General features: G+C 36.9%; 1 protein-coding gene across 1 annotated transcript in view; it reads left to right on the top strand.

Annotated features, from left to right (window-relative positions):
• Positions 1-18,770, top strand: part of TTC39C (tetratricopeptide repeat domain 39C) — a 38,038-nt gene that overhangs the window by 6,781 nt on the left and 12,487 nt on the right. Inside the window, exons 2-8 of the mRNA XM_071554659.1 lie at positions 2,964-3,012; positions 4,512-4,640; positions 5,621-5,735; positions 9,062-9,416; positions 10,733-10,901; positions 17,321-17,414; positions 18,177-18,284. Of these exons, the coding sequence (XP_071410760.1) occupies positions 2,964-3,012; positions 4,512-4,640; positions 5,621-5,735; positions 9,062-9,416; positions 10,733-10,901; positions 17,321-17,414; positions 18,177-18,284 (1,019 nt within the window). The remainder of the gene's footprint in view (positions 1-2,963; positions 3,013-4,511; positions 4,641-5,620; positions 5,736-9,061; positions 9,417-10,732; positions 10,902-17,320; positions 17,415-18,176; positions 18,285-18,770) is intronic.

Genomic DNA, 18,770 nt, shown 5'->3' with positions numbered 1-18,770 from the left:
CAGAATGTCTCATGTAATGCTGGTTTATATACCTGGAAGAAAGTTTTACTTCAGTGCTCTTAAGTGTTTCAATGAGGTGTAGTTACAAGTACCAACTGTATTGATATGTAGAACCTTTTACTGTGGTATCTTTTAGTAATGCTTTTAATAGCACAATTTCCTATAATAAAGATATGAGTCCTGGTTTCTAGGTGAGGTGCAAATGGTGTTTTAAAGAACGTCTGGCTTATTTTTTTTCTTCCTTGAGCTAATTAAAAGTCGAGATTTTTTTGTTACTTAATGGAGGTTATTGCTTTCAAATTCCTGGGGACAACTTGGCTTTTGCAGTGTCCCAATGTTAATTTGTATTCAGTTCCATAACTTTTGTCAACATTGATACAGCCATTGGTTTGCTGTTAGTATTTTCTCAGGTGCTGCCTCACTTTTGTGTATGTCAACAACTTTATGTAACTTGGTGCTGAAGCCAAAGGTCACTGATAAGGAGCTTAAGTCAAGGGTTGTTTTTGTGGTACTGTATTTTTCTCAGAAACTTGTCATCATTAGTCACATTGTAGTTTTTACTGGGACAGTATTGTGCCATTGCAAACGTTTTTCCTGGCTCTCAAAGAGAAGATAACCCTAAGCTGTTGAAGAATTTACGATCCAACACAATATTCACAAAGACTAAGGACTGAACATGGTTATTGTTTAAAATTAATTTTAAAATTACCTTACTAATGATCTTCCATAAAGCTGCAATTATAGTGACTACAGCAACTACTTAGGAATGTGGCAGAAGAGTTCTTTTTTTGTTTAGTGATGACAAACTCTGTGTGGGGAGCTCCTACAGTGAAGTTTTTGTGTTTTCATTGCCAAACTCCATGGTCTCAACAGAAGCATCTCCCAGACAGAGTATAATATTATGCATCATGTTTTCTAGCCTCAGGGTCCTTTTTTGCTACAGCCCATATGTGCTGTAATGGCAATGCTTTTTATAGACTGAGTGACTGAAAGTTGAAGAGAACTGATCTGCAACACTTACCTCTTGTGTTACTGCTATGGATAATTTCACAATAGAGTGATGTGGTTCTTGATTTTTTCGTTGTTTCATCTTTGATTATGGGGGATGGACTGGGAACAAAGTCAGCAGTTGAGTGTCAAGAGTGTAAGTGTCGAAGCAGTTTTGAAAGATCAGTTGAAAAGGTAAATATGTAATTGGGGAAGAAACTTAGTTGTACTCAGACAAGAACACATTAAAGTACTGTGGCGAATTTTCACCACTTGCAGTAAGTGCTTCAGTGTATTTTGTAGTCTTTAAAGACCACTTGGCTCTGGACTGTAACTAGCTGCCTCATTTTTTTACATTATTTTAACATTTTTTTAATTCCCCAGAACTGCTTTCTCTCTGCCTATGTTGATCTGAGGAAACTCAAAAATGAAACATTTGGTTTATTTCTGAGCTTCCTTGAAAGTATGATGTAACTGCAAGTTCATACTTAGGGACATAAAAGTAAAAATACCTTGTGCTTGTCAGTTCTGCAATTTTACATCAGGTGGTATTGATAATACAGGAGGTGTGACCTTGAAAGGTGTGGTGAAGGTCATGCTGTGGAATAGTGTGGTGAGACTGGCTGCTGAAGGGATCCCACACATCTCCTGGACTGGGAGGGGGATTATGAGATCGCCCCATGCCCTGTGCAGCAGAGTTCCTGCTGGAAGTGCCAGCTGCAGGGAGTGTAATTTGTGTAGCTGTTGCTGCTGCCCTGTGAAACACAGCTACTGGTAGAGAACAGTCCAGGTACTGAATGGCAGAGACATTGACTGGCAGCTGTTCTTTGTTAACCTGCCAACAAAGGGGGAAGTACTTCTCGAAAAATAATGAAAAAATGGGACAAGTTATATTGATCTGACATTTTTATGTGTATATCCATAATTGAGAAATGTATATAAAAAGGCAAGGGGGTTTCGGTTATGACATGCTTTGTTTATCATCCCTGTTTTTCTTTCTTATTGTTCTTGTTCATGTCCTTGCTTTTAGATATCTGTGCTAAACCAGAAAGTGAGATAAGGGATGTATGTGTGTGGGAAACATTGCTGACTGCTTCTTTTGGAAAAAAAACCCAAACCAGACTCTTGTATTATATAATACAGATTGACTACTGGAAATTTGTGTTTTAGTAATACACTTCTTTCTTCATGTTTTTCAAGTGCCTGTACTATTTAAAAACTCTTCTTTAATGCTTACAGAATAAAGTTGAAAACAAATTACGTGCTGAACTGTAACAAAATACATGTATCTGTATCATAAATGATAATTCTTAAATCCTGTAAGTCTGTGTTTTTATATAACCTGGCGGCCACCGCTGAACAGTGTGATGAAGAGGGGTACCACTGACATCCTGACATTTTAATTTTAATTTTTGCAAGTGCCTTCTGTGTGACATTACTGTATCTCATGGTCTGTGTGACTACAGTTGTCCTGAAGCTTAAAACCTGTCCTGCATAATTCTAGGGATTTGGTTGCCTGTGGTTTTTGATCCAGCTGCTGCTTTCACCCTTTGGGAATAGTCCTGCAAAGAGAATAGGTGAAGCATCTTAAAGCTGTTCCATATACTCTAGTAATATGTATTCTGAACTTGAGACAAACAGCTATAAAACCATAAGACTTGTAAGAACCTTGTATTTACAACAACTTTGTCATGTGGTAGATGCATATTTTAGAATCTTGAATTCTTAGAAACAGATGGAAATGGGAATCTCTTAATATAACCCATTAACACTTGTCTGGTAGGATAAAATTGTAGGGATGGATCACAAGAGGAGAGTAGAATTGATGGATTTTTATTTTTCTGTAGCTCTCTGATACAAAAAACTGCACCAAGATTTATTTACCAACATACAAGTTAAAACCAAAAAAAACAGTATTGATCTTTACGACAAGGAATATGTACAAATATACTAACAATGTTTTGTTTTCTTTACAGAAACCATAGCCCATTAATGAGTTTTGGAGCCAGTTTTGTCAGTTTTTTGGTGAGTAGATGAGCACACAGAGTACACATCTCTTGATTCATGTTTGTATGTGCATGCATGCATTCATAATGGTGGATACTCTGAATTAGTTTTTATAATAAAGACTAATTTTTTTCAAATTTTTAGCTGTAACTAGAGAACAAGGCATTGCATTATGTACAGCTTGTTTACTCTTGAGATTTAAATAGAAAGTAAAGGTTCTGTGATTTAGATTCTTAAATGTATAAAGTATTTATGTGTTCCATTAACACATGAAACATGCTCTTAAGTGAGCAGTGGAGTTATTTATTTATTTGTTTGTTTGTTTATTTAAAAGAAAACTCACAAATGCCTGTTTTTATGGTAACACTTGCTATTGAAGATTTCTCCATCCATACTGCCCTATGAAAGGTGTTAGTTTAATCCATTCGGTTTGCTTCCTTTCTGGGTATATGGGAACTGAGAATATTGATTGACTGAAAAGTCATAAAGGGCAAGATAGGTCTGTTAAATGCTGTGGGGATTTTTTATCTGTTAGAAATAATAATACCTTGTATAAAATCTGAGCAGCTGTATTGGAAAATATTTGAATCTTGGTTTTTAGAATGTCCTTATTCTGACTTCACTGTTCAATTTCAGATCTCGCCAGAAATTACCCATGGTAATACTAATTTTAAAGACAGAATTTATTATAATATGTCAGAAATACATGATTTGTAAATGAAATAAGTTTAATTTCTAGTATGCAGTATGGATAAATACACTGGTTAGGACACCTCCTGAAGTGTATGTTCCTTCTAAGTCAGTGGCGGGCACAAAGGAAAGAGGGAGCATCTCTCAGTCTTGCTTATCTGACTTGATGTGCAGAACCAGTGTAACTTCACAGTGCAGCATCAAAGAATCTTGAACATGTCTTGCTTAGCTGCTGTTCTAAATATAGCAGTGGCACTTGCTGTGTCTGTGTCATTCACAGCTTTTGTTTAATAAAGCTCCAAGAAAAGAAGTTACTTGTCCTGAAATTCTTCTCAGCAGTAGCTACAGTCAGATGCAGTTTCTTTTTCTTCCTACCTATGCAGGGACTGTGGTTATTATTTTGAGAAATTTGATAACTGTTTGTTGTTACCAACTTTGGAGCCCTTTTATTTATATGGATGAATTACATAAAAGCAGTATCTGCACAGATGCAAATTGTGCCTTACATAACAATAACTGGAAATGAATTTCTCCTGTTTCCAGTAATGTGACAGTGTATTCAGTTTGATAGCATATGAAGCTCTGAGATGGGGGTTGGGACTTCCTGTATTCTGAATTGATTTGTCTTGAAATTTTGATAAAGATCTCGATTCTCTACTTGGGTGTTTCTATGTTAGAAATCCTTGTACTGCTGTGCGTGTCTTACAACTTTTGTTTAAATAGGTTTTATTCTGAAGTTTTTGGGAAAACATTTACCATCCCATAGCTTCTGTAGAAATAAAAATATTTGTGATTTTTATCATTCAAATGTGTTTGGTTTTTGGTAGAATGCTATGATGACATTTGAAGAAGAGAAAATGCAACTGGCATGTGATGACTTAAAGGCTACAGAGAAACTCTGTGAAAGTGAAGAGGCTGGAGTTATAGAAACAATCAAGAATAAAATTAAAAAGAATGTAAGAAAATAATTTCTAAAATATTTGGATAGGTATTTCTGGAAACTTCCTTTCTGACCTCCTTGTATTTTGAATAAATTATTTTTGATATGTGAAGAGCAGTTGAGATTAATGATAAACTTGGAAATGAAATCAAGTATTTTGCTTGGATTACCTAGTTGTTGTAAAATACTCCGTTTCAGATAATTCCTCTTCTAAAGCAGCAGGTTGTGTTGTTGTTAGTAATTGTTTTTTAACATGTCAGGTTGATGATCTATTAATTTATTTCAGGAGGCTTATAGCCTGTCTGATTCAGGCTAACTTTAATTCATGCATGCTCTAGGAACGTTCAAAAGCCGTGATGTTGGGGCTGCAGAGTGCTGTGAGCCAGGCATATTCCTAGGGAATTTTCCTTCCTTTTTTAGATTTTTCATTTTAAATAATGAAGGAAGAATGAAGCATGCAGATTGAGAACTAGTAAAAGTAATAGTGTAGAGGTGTCCAGTGAATGGCTTGCCTAGTGTGACAAAGCAGATCCACAGCAGAAAAAGAAGCCATTTCTCTTCAATATTGAGTTTCCTTACTAAAAAGTATTGACACTGACATACTTGACTCTCTGCTTTTAAGGGGGACTGTGTTTTCCCTGGCACTTGTCATATACCCCTTTCTGTGCTCTTCCTATCTAACATCATTTAATTCCATGTCTGGTGCATTTAGTTAATAATTAAACAACATTTAAATCTATTATGACTATTTGTAGAACCTTAGGAAAGATAACTGTTAGTACATGTGTATAATTTCTCTGTTAAGTAGGATTTTGTTTGATGACCTGTCAAAGGAATTTTAACATAGTTTTGCTCTTCAAAATGCTGAATTGATTTAGTAGCAATACTATCACTTGCAGTTAATTTTGAAATTTTTAATTTCTCAGATTTAGAAGAGTGTTGTGTATTGTCTTTGTTAATGCTTTTCTGTGCTCTGTGTTTGTATATTCCAAACAGGTTGATGGACGAAAATCCACTCTGTCCATGATAGATCGTCTGCAAAGACAAATAATTGTAGCAGACTGTCAAGTCTACTTGGCTGTGCTCTCATTTGTAAAACAAGAGTTATCAGGTGTGCTGTGGCTTTCATACTTGATATATTTTTGCATGATACCTTTTTAATAAAGCTTGATCACAAAGGCACAGTATGAGTAGCAGTAAAGGTGACTGTTTGGTAAGAAGGATCACAGTTCCAGCTGAAACATTCCAAGATTGTTGGTACACTTGCAGAGGTGTTGTTCTACCTTTGTGCATGTAGTAGTGTAAAATAGAATGAGATGAATTGCTGCAGGTTATTGCTCTTTGCTTTTTCTCATACCAAGTCATATTCAACTGATTTTCTTTAAGTAGGTTGGAGTTCTTTGCATGTTGTCATAGAGGCATTGGAGGAGTTGGTATGAAGATGGGTAGTGTCTGTGTGCTTGCTGCAAGATGAAAAGGGCCATTAAGTCCCAGCCACTGACAAACTGCTGGTGAAAGCAATTTTAAATGAAGTGTGTTGAAGATGGAACTGCTGAATTGGTTCTTATTCCCTGGTCCCCAGTGTGTCCTTGCATGCCAAAGAGGTTAATCCTGTCGTGTTGAATACAAACCCCTTGTTTAGATGGCAGAGCTGTTTCTAATGTTTTCTCGCATTCCTACATCTGTTGCGTAATCTTAAAATGTGCTTTTATCCACGAGTTTATAGGAAATGTGGTCAAGGTCATGTTTTAAGTGTGAGCGCGTTCTCAGATTCTCACCAGATCAAGGAATACCAAAAGATGGCAGACAGACCAGATTCTCAGTGAAAACCATACTGATCAGCTGAAAGGAATCAAGGAAGTAACATTCAGATTATTTAAAATAACACTTAAAATTTTCAACAATGATGTAGTGCTTTCTGTGGTGTGCAGGCTTGTTTTTTTCCAAGCCATGACATCAGGAATGTATTTGGTTCTAGCTAACAGAAATTCAGGGGTTATCTGTCTGCTCTGTGTGTAGTGCTGCAGAAAGATTTTCTTGCTATTTTTGGTGCAGTTCTTGGATTTTGTTTGTGGTGGTTTTTTTCCCCTCCCTCTTGAGGCTTTTTTCCTTAGTTCAGTTTGTATTCCGCAGCTGCATAGTTGGGTTGGATGCTGTAACTGAGGGTGGTGTCTGTTCCTTTCTCTCTTGTCTGCTGCTCAGAGAACTGAAGTGGGGAGCAGAGCACTGAAGAACATTTGGGTTACTCTACTGAGCACAAAAAATACCTGAAATCTTCACTTAAATTTTCAAGGAGCTAAATGCTAGTTACTGCCTTTGCTGAACTGTTGAGTCTATTGTTGCAGTTTTTGAAGTATATTATCTTTTTGTTTATGTATAAACATCTTTTGTTTTTGTCATGTTTCTGTACAGAAACAACAATCAGATTATGGAAATTAGTGTAATCTGAAAAAAAAAAGCAGACAAATACCTCTGATTGGTGGATGAGTAAAAATTTTCTTGTGTTTGTCTTTGTGGAACAGTTTGACAAGGAGCATATGATGGCACCCAAACTGCTTTCTCATATGCTTAACACATTTTCTTTTCCACCCTCATGGATGCATTAGAAATAGTTTGATCATAAACTGGTAACACAGCAATTTACATTGGCTTTCCAAAATTGAACTACCTTTTCCTGATATTTTCATGCTGGAAAATCAGCTCAGTGATTTGGCTTCATTTAATTATGTTTAAAAAGTTAGAAATTAATCGTTTTCATTTGATTGTATTATATTGGTATATCAATAGTATGTAAATCATTTAGGGTTATGCTGTGCTAGTGAACTGTTAATAATAATACACTGATGACAGTAAAGCCTAAAACTATACCTTTTTTCATCATACTGCATCCTGTCCATTTCCTGCTTTCATTGAAACACAATGCTCAGCTATTAGGGGAAACCGAACGGCAGGATAAGTAAAATGTGGGGGTGTTCTTTTTATTGGTGTGCTGCATTGCTGTGCGTAGTTGTATGAGCATTCATCTTGTGGTGAATCACCTAACTTTTAAAGTACTCTCTGCAGCCAAAAAATTAACAAATTGCTTAAAAATGAAGTAATGTTAGTCTTGTAATGCAGCTGAATCATGGCAGGGGTTTCCATTTTTATTATAATGCTTTAATATGGATCTCAAGATAGAGGATTAATTTCTTTTAATACCTCACGTTCATGTTGACAGAACCCATCTGTCACAACTGAGAATACAAATGTTGCAGTCTTTCTCAGTACAGTTTTTCAAGACTATCAAAGTAGCTTTATCCTTTCCTCATATAACAAGAATCCAAAAACAGGTAGTCTAGTCTGTAATGTTACTTTCTCTAGAAATGTTTTGGCTGTTTTTGTGGTTGGAGGGATTTTTGTCAAGGGTGTTGAAGGCTTGTAAAGAGTTGTTTGGTATTAATAGCATTTTTTCTTTGACACACACCACCTGTTCTGATCTAATTTTGGCATTAGATATAACACTGATCTCTGCAAGTTTGGTTATATTTGTTTAGAACACTGCTACTGTAACCATATTTCTATTTTATTTTTAGTTAGTGTTTTTGTCACTGCTGTTCCTAACTCTCAGGGCTCTATCACAGGCAGAATACTGGTGTCTGCTTTTATGGTTAGTGTATACAAGGATATTATCTGTTTCCTGTTCAACACTTGGCACTATACAAGGATGTGCTTATAACCAAGATGATTGCTGTGTGAATAGGCACATTGGACATCTTTCTCTTTTGCTGTCAAACCTTTTTTTACCCTTCTATAAAGATTATAGTGAGACCAAGAATTCTGTCATTCTCAACTGAGAATGCTCAAGACCAGAGTTTTTAGGGAAATTCAAGTACCTGTATTGCATTTGAAATTGAGGAAGTTAGGCAACTGAGAAATACTTTAAAACCATAACAATTCTGCATGCTTTCATTGTTTTTTCTATTTTTTTTAATTGTAAAGGCATTATGTTTATGGGAGGGGCAGGGAAATCTAGCCCAAAGGAAAGACTTTTCTTGGTATTTTACCGTCAATTCTCTTTGAATATAATTTTGGTTTAAGAGAAGAGGTGTAATCTCTTTTGAGTTATGCTTTTTCTGTTTGCCAGGCAGCTGTTTCAGTGGGGCGAAATCCAGTGTGAAGTTCTTTGGTTCTCTCTTTCTGACAGTTGTACTGCTACACAGCTGACTGGAAGTGCCTTTGTGTTGCATGCTCTTACAAAGTCTGTGGTTGTAAACACGTAAGTTTGTAGTGTCCAGTCTGCAAGACCTCTTTGAGAGAACAGTAGCTATCACAAAGTCCTTTATACAGTAAGTTAATGTGAATGGAGAGAGCATCCTGGGCTTTGAGAAATAGTATTTACTACTTAAAATGGCTTCTGAAATATGTCCTTGAAGTATTTTTGTTTTCCTTGATTTTTAGCTTACATAAAAGGTGGGTGGATACTCCGAAAAGCCTGGAAAATTTACAATAAGTGCTATACGGACATTAATACACTTCAGGAAATATATCAGAAGAAAACAACTCAGGAATCCTTGACTTCTGATGCTGCAAATGATAATCATATTGCTGCAGAGGGTGTAACGGAGGATTCGCTAAACAGACTGAAAGGTGCTGTTAGCTTTGGATATGGACTTTTTCATCTTTGCATATCCATGGTGCCCCCAAACCTGCTCAAAATCATCAACCTGCTGGGTTTTCCTGGAGACCGCCTACAGGGGCTTTCCTCACTGATGTATGCAAGTGAAAGTAAGGACATGAAGGCCCCTTTAGCTACGTGAGTAGCTATATTGAAATGCTTTGGTAGATAACTTAGTAGTAAAAGTAAGTAACTGGAGAAAAGTCAAAACCAAAAAGTCATGTTGCTTTAAAGGAAACAACAGCAGGTAAAATAAACTTGTAGTTTGTTGTTTAACATGCCATGGTTTAGTAAATTCATCACTTACTAATGAGTGAGATCTCTCTGCTGTTAATTATGTGCGTATATTTGGGGTTTGTGTCAATATTTTGCTGTATTCTTCAGTACCTGCAGTTCTCATGTCTGGTAACTTAAATACCAGCAGAGTAAATACAAGTTCCCCCTCCTGAAGGCTGTGTAAGTTTACCTGAGTTATATTCTCTTTGATGGAGAGCATACTATTTTGTCTGAGTCATTGCTCTCATTTAGCTCTTTTTCTGTACTATTAGCCCAAGATATTTTTAAATTTTTATTTTTTTTTATTTTAGGATCTCAGTAAAATGAGGTATTCCTTATAGTATTTCTAAATGAGTATTTTTTGTGTACTCTTTTTAGAAGACTTCCAAGACTTCAGGTCTTTTTAAGAGGTAAAGGGTTAGCCAGACCTAATTCAAACTGCCCTCATAAATTATTATTCCATTATCTACAAATTCATGCTTTTATTACTGGACCTACTGCAGGTACCATCAGATGTCACTTTTGAAACATTGGCAAGCAGAGCTAATGTCTCTGCTGCTTCAGAAAAAGAACTGAATTTCTGTTTGTTTAAGAAAGCTGAAGTTTAAATGTTCCTTTTGGTTTGTTCTTCTTTCTGGGGAAGAAAAATTATATTCTTTGGGAATGTTTCCTCCTTCAGATAGTTTTGGGAATCTTTGTGCTCTGCCCTTGTTTCCAGGAGTGGTGTAGGTCATGTAGATGTCTGCTCTTCTGAAAACTGGATGTATTTCTTTTGATATTGATTTCATATGTGTCTGCTGATGTGTGTTTAGATTTTTTGTTGATTTTTTTCTTTGAGGGATTTCCCCCACAAATGAACAATTACTTTTCAAAGTTTTTTGTGAAATTTCTTTTTTAAAAATTAACAGAGTTCTAGAGGTTTAACTGCTTTGATGTTCTGAGCTTGATTGTTACTTTGCCTTTGGGTAACATGCATTGAATTGTATGTTCAGATGCAGTTCAGGAGTATGTTGATGTATGGCAGTAACATTGTGTTTCTTTTAAAGCCAGATTATACAATAGAAGACTCATATCTATCTTTATCTTTCAGAATAATTTAAAAAATTGTCTGTAAAGAATGTAATCCTTAAATTGCTGTTTACAAGCTGTAATCCTTTTTACTCTTACATTTCTTTTAGATTAGCTCTCTTGTGGTACCACACAGTTGTTCGTCCCTTTTTTGCCCTTGACGGTAGTGATAACAAGGCAGGATTGAAAGAGGCAAAAGAAATTCTTGCAAAAAAAGAGTCTGCTTATCCAAATTCTTCTCTGTTCATGTTCTTCAAGGGAAGGATACAGCGATTAGAGGTATCGCATGTTTTTCATCTTTTAGACTTCTTCTCCTTTGTTGTTTTATGTTTTTCTGATGTGAATGAACTGTGCAAGCTTCAGCAAATTGTGACTAAGGATACAGATACATGGAAAGATCAGTAAGAAGAATGGATGAAATCCCTCCTAGTTTCATGTTCAGATGTGAAACCTGCTCTTCCACTACATCTATCTGAATTAACAACATTTTGAAATTCTTTTTCAGCTTCTTGATACATTTGTGGCTCTGTGCTTTTGGTCACTCAGGAGTTTCTTGAGCTGTTTCAGTTTTACTTGTCAAGCTAAAATGTTGAGTATTATCTGCTGAATATTTGACATTTATCTTCCCTGTTTTGTTTTAAGCATTGTTCATATAGAGCTAATTCTCTGCAGCAGTTTTCCTTAAATAACTGTTTTTGCAAGGTCAAACCAGGGTATTTTCTGTTTATAAGGGTGAGCTCTGACCCAAGCAGAAATGTATTCACAGAAAATATGTTTGTGGATGCCATTGCAAAGTGTTATTCAAACACTCGTGGCTTTTGGCTGAATTATTCTCTAAGAATCTGATAATATGAGTACTTTAAACCACTCAACTCCTACTGCTGCTTTTATCAGACCAGAGTATTTTCAGAGCAATTACATTAACCAGAACACCTAACACAAAAGCACAAACCCAGAATGTTTAAACCCTTCATCTGAGCATCATAATTACAAGACCTAATCAAGGTGTTAATATTGATGGTCATTCTGTGCCAGGGTTTGCAATTAAGTCTTTCAAGTACAGCTAAATACTCTGAGAGAGGTAGCAACAGTACAGAGGAGAAGGCTTCAGTGTATTATCAGATTTTTCAGGCATATTCTTGCATGGGATTTACATTTCTTTTTTTGCTGTCGTTTTGAAGGCCGTAGTGCATTTTGGGAATTACATTGTCCCAGGCAAACTCAGTCTTGGGGTAATGTTGCTGTTGTCTTGAGTAGAAGATATCTCAGTGTTTTTGTTCAATTGTATGCATGTTCCATTCTTATGGTAAAAATCAAATTTGTTGGCAATAGCTACACAATGAATGCAAGCGCAGTTAAAAATATAAGTACTTTGATTGCCAGGGAATTACTTGGTATTTTAGTGTAATGAGGAATAAAATTCAACTGATTCTTCTGACTTTGGGAGCAAGGTAGGACAAAAGTGTAAACCCAAGTTGTTAATAAACTGAATATATGTTTCTGTGTGTAAAGAAATAAGGTATGTTTGGGATGAGTGTCAGTTTTGTGAAGTCAGTTCCTTTCTGGAGTACTGATAAGTCTCCAAGGAGAGTTCTTTAAGTGTAATCTTACAGTATTAGTGCATTAAATGGTGCAGTATGTAGGTACTGAAGTGTAGCTCCAAGAGCAACCGTTTAAGCCAGAGACAGCATGGCCACACTAATGGAGTTAGTTACCTTAGGCAGGCAGAGTGCTGTCCATTAGGCTGTGTAGCCATGACCCTTAGCAGAAAGCTTATTGGTTGCTAATAGGAACTAAAATATCTGTTTGCTATTCATGTGTATGTTTGGATGAGAGCTTTTCCCTCCCCCATCACTGCTTTGTTCCAAATGATGCTCTATCAGGAAGCTTTTGCTGTGTCTAAACATTTTGGTTAAATGGACTCTAAATTTTGTTAGGAATTTACATGCTTAATTTGCTGAAATGCTGTTGACATAGTAGTGAAGTCTGGTTGTGACTGGTGGCCATGGCATGGGGAGCTGCGCTGGATTTCTGCACAGTACTCTGGTGGTTACACATGCCTGGAATTTGGGCACTGGTCTTACTGCATCCATTTCATATTAGTGTGTCCTGCAGGAGCAGGGAAGTGATTGTCTCTGTACTAGGCACTGGTGAGGCTGCACCTCGAGTCCTCTGTCCAGTTTTGGGACCCTCACTACAAGGAAGACACTGAGGTGCTGGACAGTGTTCAGTGTAGGGCAACTGAGCTGGTGAAATCCTATGAGGAGTGAGTGGCTTAGGGAGTTGTGGTTGTTTAGCCTGGAGAAGAGTAGGCTCGGGGGTGACCTTATCACTTTACAACTACCTGAAAGGAGATTGTGGCCTGCTGGGTGCTTGCCTCTTCTCCCAGACAACTAGTGACAGGATGGGAGGACATAGCCTCAAGCTGTGCCCAGGAAGGTTCAGGTTGGACATCAGTAGGAATTTGTTCACAGAAGGGGTTGTAAAGCATTGGGACAAACCCCCCGGGGAAATGGTGGAGTCACCATTCCTGTAGGTGTTCAAGAAACTTAGTGCTCTGGTTTAGATGACAAGGTGGTGATCAATCAAAGGTTGGACTTGATCTTGGAGGTCTTTTTCAGCCTAAATGGTGTTGTGATTGTGAACCAGATGCGCACAGATACTCATAAATTACAGGCTGATATGATGAATTGTAATTCTTGTTTCCAAGACAGGAGAGGAGAGCTCCTGCAAAACCTGAGAAGTGCTTATGTGGCTTTATTTAATGCCCTGGGAAGTTTAAATTCTTTCCACTGGGCATGGGAATATTATTTCAAGTGGCTTACCAAAGCTGGGAAGTTTGTGCTTTAACCTGTATGCACTTAAAAGTGTACCCTGAGCTGAAGCTGGGAGAGGGCAGAGTGAGAAGTGGTGTTCAGAATCTTACTTATGCTTTTCAGCTTGCAATTTTGCTTTCTCTTTCATTTTTCTCCTTTTTTTCCTATCCAGCAACACTATTTGAAATCTCTGTATGCTTTTCTTAAATAATGCAATCATCCCAATCAGCAATAATTAATAAATTGATAGCTCGTGTAGAAAGTAGTAAGGGTATAAAGACAGTGTTTGACAAATTGTTAAGTGGACAAGATTGTTTCTTTTTCATTAGCAACAGACTCTGAGTGTGTACGTATAAATAACAAGAAACCTCTGAGACTGGGATAAAAAACATGTATTCTGAGGCTTGATTTTTAGAGTTGAGTTGGTAGATGTGCATGTAAAGAGTCTGAATGGGAAAGTACCAAATACTCCATCTGATGGGCAAAGCGCCATTGGTACATTCAGGTGTACTAAAGTGTGTTTGATGTTCAGGCTTCTGAAAATGTGCACTGAAATCATGTGCTTAAGTGTAATGCTGACAAGTACTTTTGCTTTTTTAGTTACCTTTTACAGACATTTTGGTATCAGTGGTATCATTCTTATTTAGGGGTGAGAGGGTGCAATATGGAAAAGTAGACTGAGGGCAAGAGTAATAATAAGCATTAAAAAGTCTTAAATGAACTTTCTGGAAGAAAGTCACATAGATGTCTGAAGTAAAGCAATTTGCAGAGTTTGCATGATGTCAAGGTTTATTTTCAAGAATTGTATTGGCTTTTCTAGTCACTTGTTCTAGGTTTCAAAATACAGTATCCTATTTTTATTCTGTTTTGATTTTTTGGCATGTCTAAAGGCAAAATGGATTTCTGTGTGCTTAGGAATAGAAAATACAGACTTTGAAATATCCATGTAGTGCTTTCCAGTGTAAATTGTTGCCTTTTAGATACTGTTTTCTGGTTTCCACTTAATTAAGAATGTGACTTCTTTAAAGCTTTACAAATTCAGAGTGCTGATTGAGAATAAGAGACATTCTGGGAGAAGGAAGTGTCCTGAGATTTCAGAACAGCTCTTTGGGGAAATGTGTGTGGACTTGAGAAGCTGCTTGGGTTTGGTAAGCTCTGTATGTGCGTAGGTGGTGGGTCAGGGTGCTTTTAGTTTTAGTCTGAAATTAAGAAATGTAAGGTTAGGGTTCTCACACTAGCTTTAATAATCCTCTTCATGGTAATGTAGTTCTGCATATTACACAGTTTATGTATTAATGTTTTTTTGTCTTTTTGCTATGTCCAAGGGAGGTATGAATCATAAAATCATAGAATTGATTGAGTTGGAAAAGACCTCCAAGATCATCAAGTCCAACCCTTGGTCCAACCCCAGTCCATTTACTAGATCGTGGCACTCAGTGCCACGTCCAGTCTCAGTTTAGAAACCTCCAGGGATGGTGAATCTACCACCTCTCTGTGCAGGCCATTCCAATGCCTGATTACTCTCTCTGGAAAGAATTTTTTTCCGATCTCCAACTTAAATTTCCCCTGGCAGAGCTTAAGCCCATGCCCCCTTGTCCTATTGCTGAGTGCCTGGGAGAAGAGACCAACCCCCACCTGGCTAGAACTTCTCAGGTAGTTCTAGGCAGTGATGAGGTCACCTCTGAGCTTCTTCTCCAGGCTAAACAACCCCAGCTCCCTCAGCCTCTCCCCATAGAACTTATGCTCCAGTCCCTTCACCAGCCTTGTTGCTCTTCTCTGGACTTGCTCCAGCCCCTCAATATCCTTTCTGAACTGAGGGGCCCAGAACTGAACACAGTACTCAAGGTGTGGCCTCACCAATGCAGAGTACAGGGGAAGGATCCCTTCCCTGGTCCTGCTGGCCATGCTGTTTTTGATACAGGACAGGATCCCATTGGCCTTTTTGGCCACCTGGGCACACTGTTGGAGGAATTACAAGTGTATGTATATATATTTATAAATCTCAAGAACATCAATTTCAGGTGCAGCTAGGATGTTATAATTGCAGACTCTTGGAACATTATAATTCTTTACAATTCTTTCTGTTTATTCTTTGAAACAGTAAACAGATAGTAATTAAAGAACTAACACAAAGAGTAGAAGTACATACTGGCACGATCCCTGGAGATGATTGAAATTGTATTTATGGAGAAATGTCTCTGAAACATACTTAACTGAGATTGGTGCTGCAGGAAAAGTTAGGGAGGTGTCAAGACACTTGTGACATCTAGACAGAGGAATGGATTATAGAAGATTGAATATTCAACCAGCTGGACTTGTGTATTGCTGAGTGGTCAGTATTTCATGTGCTACCCCATGCTGGTGGATGGCATTGCAAACAATGGTTTAATTGCCAGTAGACATTATGTGGAATAACATGTCCTACAAATAAGTTATTTCTGTTTTGAAATGTTTAGGGTTTTAAAAGGCAAAGTATCTTCAAAGAGGACTAAATACTTAGATTTTATTCTTTTATTTTCCTGAGAAGGATTCAAAACATAGATTTACTGAACTTTGAACTTCCTAGAACAAAGATAACTAAACCAACATTATTTTATGGTTTTATTTCTGTAAGACTGGGCTCATAACAGTTATTTTCTGGAAAGCTGTATTGGGATAATGCATAGTGGAGAGAATGTGCTGCTACAAAAGTAAACAAGATGTTACATGGCTCAGGCTCCCTGATAATTTTAAGGGTAAATATAACTCACCTGTCTTTCTGTGTAGTATATGCTTCTGCCTTGCCTGCAAGCATCTTAGTTTCATCACCATTGTATTTTCTAAGTGTACAGTGTTTATGTTGGTACAGCCATGGATCCCCTTGCTGGATGTTGTGCTCTCTTGATGCAATATTTATGATTCAGTTAAATCATTCCTTAGCAACTAAAGCAGTTTTCTCTGAGACAAAGGAGAAAATGTAAAAAATAACTCCAGAGCTCTGCATTGCAATACAATGCTGCAGATTTTTGTAGGGATTTTTGAATTAAGTTATGCTTGTGTAGATAGATGATGGGTTTGCATTTTCTAGGGTTGCTTTCACTTGCAGGCTTAGTCAGCAGAGAGTGGCTTAAAAATTCTTCTGTTGTATGAATTATGTGAGAATAAATACAGGAACTCTATTAAAGCAGGTACAGGCCATAATGGAATATATGGTGTGTATGTATAAAACTATTTAAACACTGGTTTTGTTCTCTCCCCACAGTGATTGGTATGGACAAGTTCCATCCTAGCCTGGGAAAACTAGAAATCAAAGTAGTCAAAAGAAGTATAGCTCTAGTTCTTAGGAGGATCCCAGCCTCTTTTTGCTAAGCTGTTCCTAACTAATGATTTTATCAAAATATTCTTTTTTTGTCTCATGTATCTTTTTATCTTCTTACGTGTCATGCACCATTTATAAATTCTCAACTGTTGCTTAAAGTGATCACTGAGGGATATGGGTAAAGGTGAAAAGTTCAAAATAAATAAAATTGAACAGTAGAGGTACCCTTACTGTGCAGAAATCTAAACTTCAATTGGCAGATGGTAACAATGTGACTTCTAAAGGTAGAATGACCTTAAAGGTAGAAATGATGTTAAAGGTAGAAATGAGATTACTCTAAAGCTTACTGCTCAAAACCAATGAATTTTGCACTCAATAGCAAATAGAAGGGATACAGTCACTGATTTTTAAGGTTGAGAGGTGATCTAAATTGGCTGTTACTACACTATTAAACTCTTCTACCATAGTTTTTTTTAAATACCTATTAACAGAAATCTGAATGTTTTCTTCTCAACGTCATGTTATCCAACAAATTTTAAACTTCAGTCTGAATTGTTTTTTTTTTCTTCTTTCCTTTTGATTAGTGTCAAATTAATAGTGCCTTGACCTCATTTCATACTGCTTTGGAACTTGCAACAGAACAAAGGGAGATTCAGCATGTCTGCTTATATGAAATAGGTAAGTTGGGTTTTAGAATTTTAGAATACTGAGGATTTTAGAATACTGGCCTTTATGATGGATTACAGTAATAATCCTGTTTTCTTGTCAGGGCAAGTAGAATTCAATCATTTTTCATAATGAAGTTTCTGCAGATAAAAGGTGATGCAAAATCAGAGAGTAGACTGTGGTGTCAAGGGCAAACTATTCACCTACTGAATATTATTTAAAAGTAGAAGTAAATTAATTTGATTTTTCCATGGAATCACCATTTCTGTGCCAAAACCTAATCAGTCTAGTGAAGCTTCTTGGTTTGCAGGATCTGTATTTCATGTTCATTGCCTTCTACCAGCAGAAGTATATGCTTTATGTTATTAATTTGCATACAGCTCTTTAGAGTGGAGAAGACTTTGCTTCAAGCTTTAAATGGTATCTTGTCACAATGGGAAATAATAAAGGAACCAGTAGTAACTTCGTGAGTTTCACTATCTTACAAAATATTGTATCTAAACTTGAGGTTTTAGTGTCTGCATAGATTTGTTGTTGCTCTGAAGTGGATTCATTGTTTCATATGGAATCTTATAATTCAGAATTTCCCAGTAAATATAAACCAGGCTTTAAATATATGTCATTCATTTGCATTCTTTTTAATTTTCCAGTTACTGTTGTAATTGTTAAACTAGCTCCAGCTCTCATAATTAATAGACTATATGATTCAATAATGTTGACATCAAATATAAATGGCTGTACTTTCCCTGAAATTAAATCTATTTTTGCTTTTAGGTTGGTGCAGCATGATTGAGATGAACTTCAAAGATGCGTTTGAATCCTTCGAAAGGCTTAAAAATGAATCCAGGTGGTCCCAGTGCTACTATGCTTATTTAACAGCAGGTGAGTATATTCATTGTGTTGGGTGGATGATAAATCAGGGAGGGGATAAGGTTTTGGCACTGTTTTGTTGTGGGAAACTTGCTGGTGTGCATCGTGCCTTCCACACTGCCTGCTGCTTGTGCACCCTTACGTGGGACTTGGATCATTTCGTTTGTTTATCTGAAGAGACCTGTGTGCTCACAGGTGTACATGCCTGTGTGTACACCCTCCCTCTCTCCATGTAAGATTCCCATGATTGTCAGTGTAGTGACATGTAACAGTCTATTGCAAAGATCTAAAAAAATTAATCTTTAGAGGCTTGGTGGTATTACTTCCTCTAATGGTTATAGAAAAGTGGTACTGGGTTTTTAATGATCACAGAGGGTGCCTGGGGGAGTTGAGATTATGATATTTGTCAAATCCTTGGTCTAGATACTTTCTGCAAGTGAGTGTGTTTGTTCTTTTTCTGTGACTGTATGATATCTAGTTCTAGTATTAATTTTTCCT

This window comes from Pithys albifrons, chromosome 4, assembly GCF_047495875.1.
Source record: "Pithys albifrons albifrons isolate INPA30051 chromosome 4, PitAlb_v1, whole genome shotgun sequence".
NCBI classification, from domain to species: domain Eukaryota; kingdom Metazoa; phylum Chordata; class Aves; order Passeriformes; family Thamnophilidae; genus Pithys; species Pithys albifrons.
The sequence above is the reverse complement of the archived record's forward strand: the minus strand, read 5'-3'. Positions and strand labels throughout refer to the sequence as shown.